The following is an 8,934-nucleotide window of genomic DNA, read 5'->3' as shown; positions in this document are numbered from 1 at the left end:
ACTAACAAATTTATTTGAGCATAAGCTTTCGTGGGCTACATCCCACGAAAGCTTATGCTCAAATACATTTGTTAGTCTCTAAGGTGCCACAAGTACTCCTGTTCTTTTTGTCTATCCTTAGAAGATCAAGACCAAATTCTTGGCACTCACCCCTCCTTATAACCTAATGACAGGGGAGTTACAGCCTGGTACTTCAGGTCTGAATTTGACCCATAGGTTTTATATTCAATGAGCCAAATTCTCCACCCAATTACTTCAGAGCAACCCCTTTACTGAGTATATACCCTTTCCAAGTCTCCTTCAGATAGATACTGTATTATATGTACGTCAGTTATGCTGTCCTTGTCACTGTTAATTTCTTCTTTCTTTTGCAGTGCAGATGGTGAATTTGCTATTGATCAATTCACCAAAGTTCTTTTAGAACATACAGGCAAGATCACATGGACACCACCAGCAATTTTTAAAAGTTACTGTGAAATTATAGTCACACACTTTCCATTTGACCAGCAGAACTGCAGTATGAAGTTGGGCACTTGGACGTATGATGGTACAGTGGTTGTTATAAATCCGGTATGAAACAACTTTTTAAATGAGAGTACCAGTAGACATTGAATATTTTAACCTGAATTCTTTTTTCCCATGCCTTTTTTTTTTTTTTTTTTTTTTTTTTTAATTCTCAGGTTTAAATGTCAGTTGTAAACTGCTCTGACTGAAAAATAAACAGGTACTGAATTACTGAAATTATTAATGACTGATGCCAAAATATAGAGTGTACTACCAGCAATATTCAGCACTACAGGTTTCCTACAGCTATTCTGCACACATTTAGTGCGTAGACTTCATGGTCAACAGCATGGCTAAAACTTAGAGAGCCAGCTCCTCAAATTGGCACAGCTCCATTGACTTCAGGACAGCTATGGCAACTCTTTGTTAGCTGTAGTAGTATTAGGGCTTAGTATTAGGATACAGCCACTAGATTGCACATGTATCTGTAGAGGGTTGACATTCTCACTCCTGGAACAAAGAGTCCCTAAGGGCTGGTCTACACCCAGCCGCTAGTTCGGTGGCTGGGGATCGAAGTTCTGGGTTCGACTTATCGCGTCTGGTCTGGACGCGATAAGTCGAACCAGGAAGTGCTCGCCGTCGACTGCGGTACTCCAGCTCGGCGAGAGGAGTACCGCGGAGTCGACGGGGAGCCTGCCTGCCGCGTGTGGACCGCGTCTGAACCGCGCTAAGTTCGAAGTAAGGTATGTCGACTTCAGCTACGTTATTCACGTAGCTGAAGTTGCGTACCTTACTTCGACTTGGGGGGTTAGTGTAGACCAGGCCTTAGTCATATACATTGTCTGTCTCTCTTTCTCCCTCTCTCATTTTCTATAACCTTTACCACCGTTGCAGCCAAGTGCCATCTCTAGATCCACTTTATAACTACCCTCTTGGTTTCTAAAATTCTGTGCCCACTTGCTTCATTGAGGTCCTATCTGCCTACTCTCCAGCCAATTAACCCCACTTCGTCTCTTTGATCCTGTTCAGTCTCCCTGCTTGTTTATTTCTAGGGGCTGATTTTTACCTGTGATTTCCTACCTGTCCCACTTGGAACCACTTCCTTTTTCTTTAGATATTTCACTGAAGACTCCCTTTTCTCTTTAACTTGACTGTAGTTGATTCTTTCTGTAAAGCTTTTAGTTGAAATGTGTGTAAAAGGCACAATATTAAAATAAAAGTAACATAGAAAGAAATTGCTGGTGGGTTGGTTGGTTTGCTTACAAAGCCAGAAGCACAGGATTATATTGAATTTGGTTTCACTAGGAATCAACGCCAAGTTTTAATTTATTGGTCAGTAGCTCTAATATTGAGATTTACTATTTATCCTGTCAGGAGAGTGATCGCCCAGATATGAGCAACTTTATGGAGAGCGGCGAGTGGGTGATGAAAGATTACCGGAGCTGGAAGCACTTTGTTTACTATGCCTGTTGCCCTGACACCCCATATCTGGATATTACCTACCACTTCCTCATGCAGCGCTTGCCTCTCTACTTCATTGTCAATGTCATCATTCCCTGTCTGCTCTTCTCGTTTTTAACTGGGTTAGTGTTTTATCTGCCCACCGATTCAGGTACGTGCATTTATTACGTTACTGTAATAAGCTCCTGATTCTCAAAGGAAAGAGCAATAACTAACAATTATGTCAATGGGACCTGTCAGGATCAGGCCCTATAAATCTAGCTGAGGAACAGTTTCAACTCTAAAACTGTTATTATGTAGGTCTCACTCAGCTCCCTTGAAAATCAGTGGTAAATCATCCATTCAGTGTCACTGGAAGCAAGGTTCAGCTGATTGGTTTTGTGCCTTTGAAATTAATATATTGAATATGTTAATAAACAGTCAAATGGTGACACTGGAAACCCTGATATAGCATGTTTGAGTTAGGGGAGTTAGTTAGAGTTAGTTTGTTTCGGCCATTAGCTTCTCTGATGGCATGAATAAATATATTAAGCAACCCTGGTCTCTTTCTGGCCTGTAGTGTGCCTCACTATTAGGTGCTCTCTAATTTGAGAAAAGCACTATTCACTGCAACCATTTCCTGGTGCTTAATTTGTTTTTAATCCATGCCAGGATTTTGCCCCTTATCCTTGGCTGTTTTTTTCCTTCAATTTCCTCTTATGACGGGTCTTAAGAGCTTTTTTTTAAAAAATGCATGCCACTGGACCGAACAGAACAAAATGTATGTTCATTGTGTTTTGTAGTTCAGTTTTGTCACCCTTAGTGCTAAATAGCATTGCCAACCCTCCAGGATTGTCCTGGAGTCTCCAGGAATTAAAGATTAATCTTTAATTAAAGATTATTTCATGTGATGAAACCTCCAGGAATACGTCCAACCAAATTGACAACCTTAGTCCTAAAGGAAGTCTCAAATACTGCCTGAGCTCTAAGGCCATGTGCTCTCTTGTGCATTCAATCAGCCCACGGTGAGGCTGCCATTTATCCAGAGCAAAAAACAAAGCCACCCAAAGGAACTGAGGAAATCAACCCAAAGGAGCAAGCCCTGATTAGAGGCCATGTTTACTCATTTAACTCCTGCAGCACATACTCATGCTCATAGCAAGTGAGTTGTCAGTGCCTTCAGCCTGTCCCCAGTCCCAGTTGTGTCCTGGAAAATTCCAACTTGATGCTGGGGGGGTTGATCCTAATTTGGTCCCTCCACAGTGGCACAAGAACATGAATGACCAGCCAGGTTTGCTGCTTCTTGTAATCCAGAGAGAGATAAAAGTAGTCCAGATGTATAGGTATACATTCAAATATCCAAAATGTACCAGCAACCAATCACCCATGAAATCACACTCTATTTCTCTCCCTGATTAACACCCTCTGCACTGTATCACATTAATGGCAGTGTTGTTGTTTTGTTCTGCATGGCAGGTGAGAAGATGACTTTGAGCATTTCTGTTTTGCTGTCTTTGACTGTGTTCCTTCTGGTCATTGTGGAGCTGATTCCTTCTACTTCAAGTGCAGTGCCCTTAATAGGCAAATACATGTTATTTACCATGGTGTTTGTCATAGCGTCAATCATCATTACCGTCATTGTAATCAACACCCACCATCGCTCCCCAAGTACCCATATTATGCCACAGTGGGTGAGGAAGGTGAGGAAGGTTATTTGTGAATTTCTCTGCTTGAGCAGGGCCTTAAATATTTCACTCTGCGGTTTATGTAATAAAAATCTCAGGGTGTTGGGGGGAATTTCCCAATCCAGATAAATCTGAGGGCTCCCTGGCTGGGCTGCAAAATCACTCCTTTAAGTAGCAAAATTGCCTGTTGTTGGGTGTCTATCAGAGGGAAAACCCAACACCTGGGAGGCAGATGAGGCAAAACAAAGTGGCAGCTGTGGACACAGAGAAGGAAATAGGTAGGTTGCTTATATAGCTCTTTATGGGAACCGACAGATTATCAGGCTGCATGACTCCTAGCCCAGCCAGTGGCCAACTCCATCAGCCAGCTGCCTGCCCAGGTGTTCATTGTGGATCCACAGAGTGGAGCTCAACTGGGTCTCCCATGACAACTCCTCAGCCCATTCCCTACTCTCCTATGAAACAGCATTACTCCAAAGCTATTGGAAGGGAGGGAAATCTCCCTCTCCAGCGTAAATGATGGCCACCAGACCTTACCAAGACCCATGGCAGAGTTGTGGGTATGTCTCCACCTGGGGAACCCAGACCATCCGTGGCCACTCGTGCTAGTCTTTCCATCACCCAGCTTGCATGAACTGGCATTAAACTATGTAGGCCAGACCTACCACATACCGACCTATACCTTTAAAATTGCTCCAGTCTTGCAGTGGAAATTTTTTTTTTTTTTAATGGAACTTTTACAAATATTATTCTATCGAATCCCTGCAAGGGTAAGGGCTAGGGTTAGGGAATTTTAAAAGGCCAAGTCTGTACATGCTGTGTGATCAGGAAGAAAAACCTCCACTGATTTAAAGAAGGTTGTGGAAAATCTGTGTGTGTGTGTAAGTGAAACAACAGGATAGCCAACAAGAAGGGACAAGCAAAAGCAGGCCAAAGGGATTTCTCTGCAACACTTCTAGACAGTGTGGGCCAGATCCTCATTTGGTGTGTATCAGCATAGCTCTATTGAAGTGAGTCGAGTTACGCCAATTTACGCCAGTTGAGGTTCTGGTCCTGGGTGTTATACTCCAGTTATGTTTGGATCCTGTTAAATCAGTATACATTTTATATGGCAGCAAGAAATTGTTTCCTGAAAATGTGTGAGAGGCTTGTGTACGATTCAGTAAGCCCTAGGGCATCAGCTTTATACAAGACAAGTAAAGTGTGACTAAGGCTTGTGCTGTGACACACTTTCAAACAGGGAATTTCTAGCAAATCCAGTAGAGGAAATTATTTGGTAGTTAAGAATGTTGCACCTGCTTTTGTTTGTTGTAATGTCACATCAGTAAAACAATCTCCCTAAACTAATGCGATTTCTTTTTTCAGATCTTTATTGACACAATCCCAAATGTTATGTTTTTTTCAACAATGAAACGACCATCCAGGGATAAACAAGAAAAAAGGATTTTTACAGAAGACATTGATATTTCGGAAATCTCTGGAAAACCATGTCCTGCTGCCGTCAACTTCCACTCCCCACTTACCAAAAACCCAGATGTGAAAAGTGCTATAGAGGGAATCAAATACATTGCTGAAACGATGAAATCAGACCAAGAATCCAGTAATGTAAGGCATTTTTTATGTGTGATTCATCCCTTGCTTTTAAAATAAGACACTTTATTTTCTGGGAATAATAAATCTTTCCATTTCTCACAAATACACCCCAAACATAGTTTCTGCTGTATCAAAGAGCCCTGTTCTTTCCTTGATGCAATCTGTAAAGAATGATAAATAAAAGTTACAGATGACAATTGAGTCTTTGAAAAAAATTATGCGCTAAGATTTTCCCAGTGTAGTACATGAACTCAAAGAGGAGTGAGCACGGGTAGTTAGAATGGTTTCAAGGAAATTAACAATATTCCAAAACAGATTCCTAATGTATTTCATGCAGGACATTTTCCTAATATAATAGGCAGTTTGCAGTACACTCAAAGCTGGGAAATAAACCTTAACAAAACTTCATGCTAACAGAAACATTTTTATTTCACCACCTCAGAGATCTTAAATGTGAACTGCAAATGTTAATTCCAATTTTGATAAGCTTTGATTTTGTGGACTCAATGCTCCAAATAATTCCTATAGGAGGGGGACATAATAAGCCTCTTTTAGAACACCCTGGCCTTTTCTACTGTACCTCCCAAATGAAGGCATTTGCCAGGAAAAGCTAGCTTTGCCCCTCTTCTATAGAAAGTTAAGTCTATGTGCTAAAACCCTGATTTATAACCCCTGGTTATATACTTCTGTCCTGAGTAGTTTCTAATATTTGGTGGTTAACTTTAATAACTAATACAGCACTTATCATTTTGAAGGATCCCAGAGACTTCTCAATTATATACAAAGAGCACCATTGAGATGCAGATGTTTCTGGATGGGTGGCAGCAGCAGCTTGAGCTTGGGGCGTGTTGGTGAGAGAATTATTTTGGGCACCCCCAATTTAACTAATTCATTTTGGGCCACAATATGAAAAAAAGGGCAAAATTCTCCCCTGAATGTTTGACTGCAACGGAAATGCTGACTTAGATGAGATAGTTAGAGGTTCAGTCAAATACTCCAGTTTGCATCCAAGTTCATTTGGTGGGTGAAAACTGCACCTGAAAAAAGGGAGGCCTGACCTCCGCTCTTTTGAAGATTTGCACCTCATTTGTAAAGGAGGCTCTTTGAGTCACTGGCAGCCTCTTGAAGTGGAGCTCAGCTGTCTGTGTGATCTGTGCATCATTTCTAAACATTTACAAAAGGTTTCCAAGGGCAAATTGCAAAACCAAGCTGGGGGTTGTAGCCATTCTGGTGAAATGTAGCACTTATGAAGTACTTGAAAATAGTAAATGATTATCACAGCCCCACTGGGAACTAAGTAAATCTAATAGTCAGTTTTACAGATGGGGAAACTCAGGCAGAAAGGTTGGAAAAGCCTTAAATTACAGAGAGTCATTGTCACAGGCAGGATTAGACTAAGATGCCTATGTGCCCACTCCCATGCTTGGCACACTACTCTATGCTCACTCACACCGCTTGTCTCCCCACAGAAGTTGCTTAGCAAAAGAGCCAGTTCAGAGCAACTAGCTTGGAGATCCTTGTTCTGGCAAAGCCAGCTCGGGCACCACTGTCCCCCAAAACTCTGAACTGAGCTTGGCTCCCCACAAAAATCCAGGGGTCTATAGAAAAGGGTGTTATGTCCTGAAGGTTGCTGGGTGGACAAAATGGGGACCATGAATAACCTAAAACCTTTAGGGAAAATGGTGACTGGTTTTCAACACTCACAATTGGCATACACTTACTTTTAAGGCTCACTTTGCAGTCTAAAGGGTACTGAGATTGAGTTTCAAAAGAGCCTAAGGGGTTTAGGAGCACACATTCCATTAAAAGCCAATTGGAAGGCACTTTGAAAATCTTTATTTAAATTAAAATCCAAGCTAGCTTTGATATTTATAAGTCCCCACAATCAGGAATAAGCCTGTGGCCAAATGTTTCTAGTGCTCTGAAATGCCCACTTTGGCAGCTGTCAGTGGGTGTTCAAGAGTCTTGGCCGGAAACATCAAAGCAAATCTCTGCTCTTACGAAACGAGCAATATGATCTTTTAACCACTGTAGAACACACACAGGACCTCTGTTCTTAAGGCTGCTGTGAAAAGGAAGGTTGAATCATCCCTTAATTTGAACTTGTGGGTCCGGCTAGGGTAGGCATTGCAGACCACCAACTTGTCACTTCAAAGAAAGTGAGTATTTTCCCATAATAATATTAGAAGCCAGAGAGAAGCTTTCCTTTGCACAAGACAGTAATTGCCCACACTTCCATATGCTGCCTTGTAAGGAATATAGTTCTCGGGAGGTTCTAACTGTCTCCTCTTTCTTTCATGTCCAGGCTGCAGAAGAATGGAAGTTTGTTGCAATGGTAATTGATCACCTTCTCCTTGGTATCTTCATGCTGGTTTGCATTATTGGAACATTGGCCGTGTTTGCTGGTCGTCTTATTGAATTAAATCAAGAAGGATGAACATTAAATCTAAAACGTGTACTACCCCTGGCCAGGTTTACTTTGTTGGCTTTTATTGAATACATTTCATTGTTCTACCTGTTGTGTTCTTCCCAGCTGTCTGAAGGTTGCACAGCTTAGAATCACTTCCCATGGGGAACAAATAAAGCAAAAATTAAAATGTTTTCCACACTTGGCATTTCTGAGCCACTTCCTGGTGATGTCTCTTTTGTCAAAAGAAAAAGATCTGTGCCACTGACAATGTGAAAATGGCTATAAACCAGGTTCTGACCCATTTTAACAATCTGAAAAAACATTCATGTATAAATAGAATGTTTAACTTTGAAACATTTAAGGGCCAGATTGTGGGACCAGCTGCAGCCCATGTCAATAAGGTATAACTGATGATAGGATTCTTCACTTCATGCTTTATCTATGCTTTAGATCAGTATCTAAATTTAGCTTGCAAGCTGGCTTTAAATCTCGGATGTGTGGTTTCTGTATTGGCCATGTCACAAATGACCCTTCCATTAGCAAGAGAGGTGCCACCAGCAGAGGGCTCTAAAATTCCATTGTTAAGTGTGATTTTCAACTACAGGTGACTTTGTGAAAAGTGCTTCTGCCCATGGAAACTCTGCTTGGCTCAGCAAGAAGGGGGCAACTTTCCTTTCAGGTGTTGTAGGTGGAATCCAGCTCAGTACAGGTGATCCGCACAAGAACTCCTTGCTGCCAAGTCCTCAAGGAGCCACGTGCAGGAAGTTTCACAGGTAGAACAACTGTGCAGAGGGAATGTGCACCAAGTGTTCATAGAGCAGGTCTCTGTGCCTGTCCCAAATAGCCTGCACGAAGGGAAGCTGTTGGAAGCAGGCCAGGAGCCGGGTCAGTGTTTAAAGTGGTGGTTCTAAACCCCTCATGGGGTGGCAGCAGGCTGTGGCCACTTTTGGCTGAAATAATGGGTGTGGAGAGACTGCTCATGGGCAGGTGTCATGGATTCCTTCCTTTGCCCCACCACAGAGTTTCCTGAGAAACTAGATGTAGTAAGACCTATTCCTTGGTCCCACATCTCCTGTCCCCCTGCATGCTCACTCCCCTCTTCCAACCTCAGCCTTCTTTCAAAGGGTGTATCTCTACCGCAAGCTGGGGGTGTGATTCCCAGCTCGAGGCGACATACCCGCACTACTACTGATTGACCGAATACATAAAAAATACAGTGTAGCTGGGGCAGTGGGAGGGAAGTATGTACCCGTCCAAGGCCACAGGCACGTACTCAAGGTGGATAGCCCCTCCTATCATATG

General features: G+C 42.3%; 1 protein-coding gene across 1 annotated transcript in view; it reads left to right on the top strand.

Annotated features, from left to right (window-relative positions):
- CHRNA1 (cholinergic receptor nicotinic alpha 1 subunit) overlaps positions 1 to 7,835 on the top strand; it is a 13,238-nt gene extending 5,403 nt beyond the window's left edge. Inside the window, exons 5-9 of the mRNA XM_026647579.2 lie at positions 375 to 570; positions 1,879 to 2,116; positions 3,421 to 3,644; positions 4,995 to 5,234; positions 7,528 to 7,835. Coding sequence (XP_026503364.1) covers positions 375 to 570; positions 1,879 to 2,116; positions 3,421 to 3,644; positions 4,995 to 5,234; positions 7,528 to 7,659 — 1,030 coding nt within the window. The 3' untranslated portion in view covers positions 7,660 to 7,835. The remainder of the gene's footprint in view (positions 1 to 374; positions 571 to 1,878; positions 2,117 to 3,420; positions 3,645 to 4,994; positions 5,235 to 7,527) is intronic.
- Positions 7,836 to 8,934: the final 1,099 nt, after the last annotated feature.

Source organism: Terrapene carolina, unplaced genomic scaffold (genome assembly GCF_002925995.2).
Source record: "Terrapene carolina triunguis isolate 2854851 unplaced genomic scaffold, T_m_triunguis-2.0 Scaffold62, whole genome shotgun sequence".
NCBI lineage: Eukaryota > Metazoa > Chordata > Testudines > Emydidae > Terrapene > Terrapene triunguis.
This window is presented reverse-complemented; position numbering and strand designations above follow the sequence as displayed.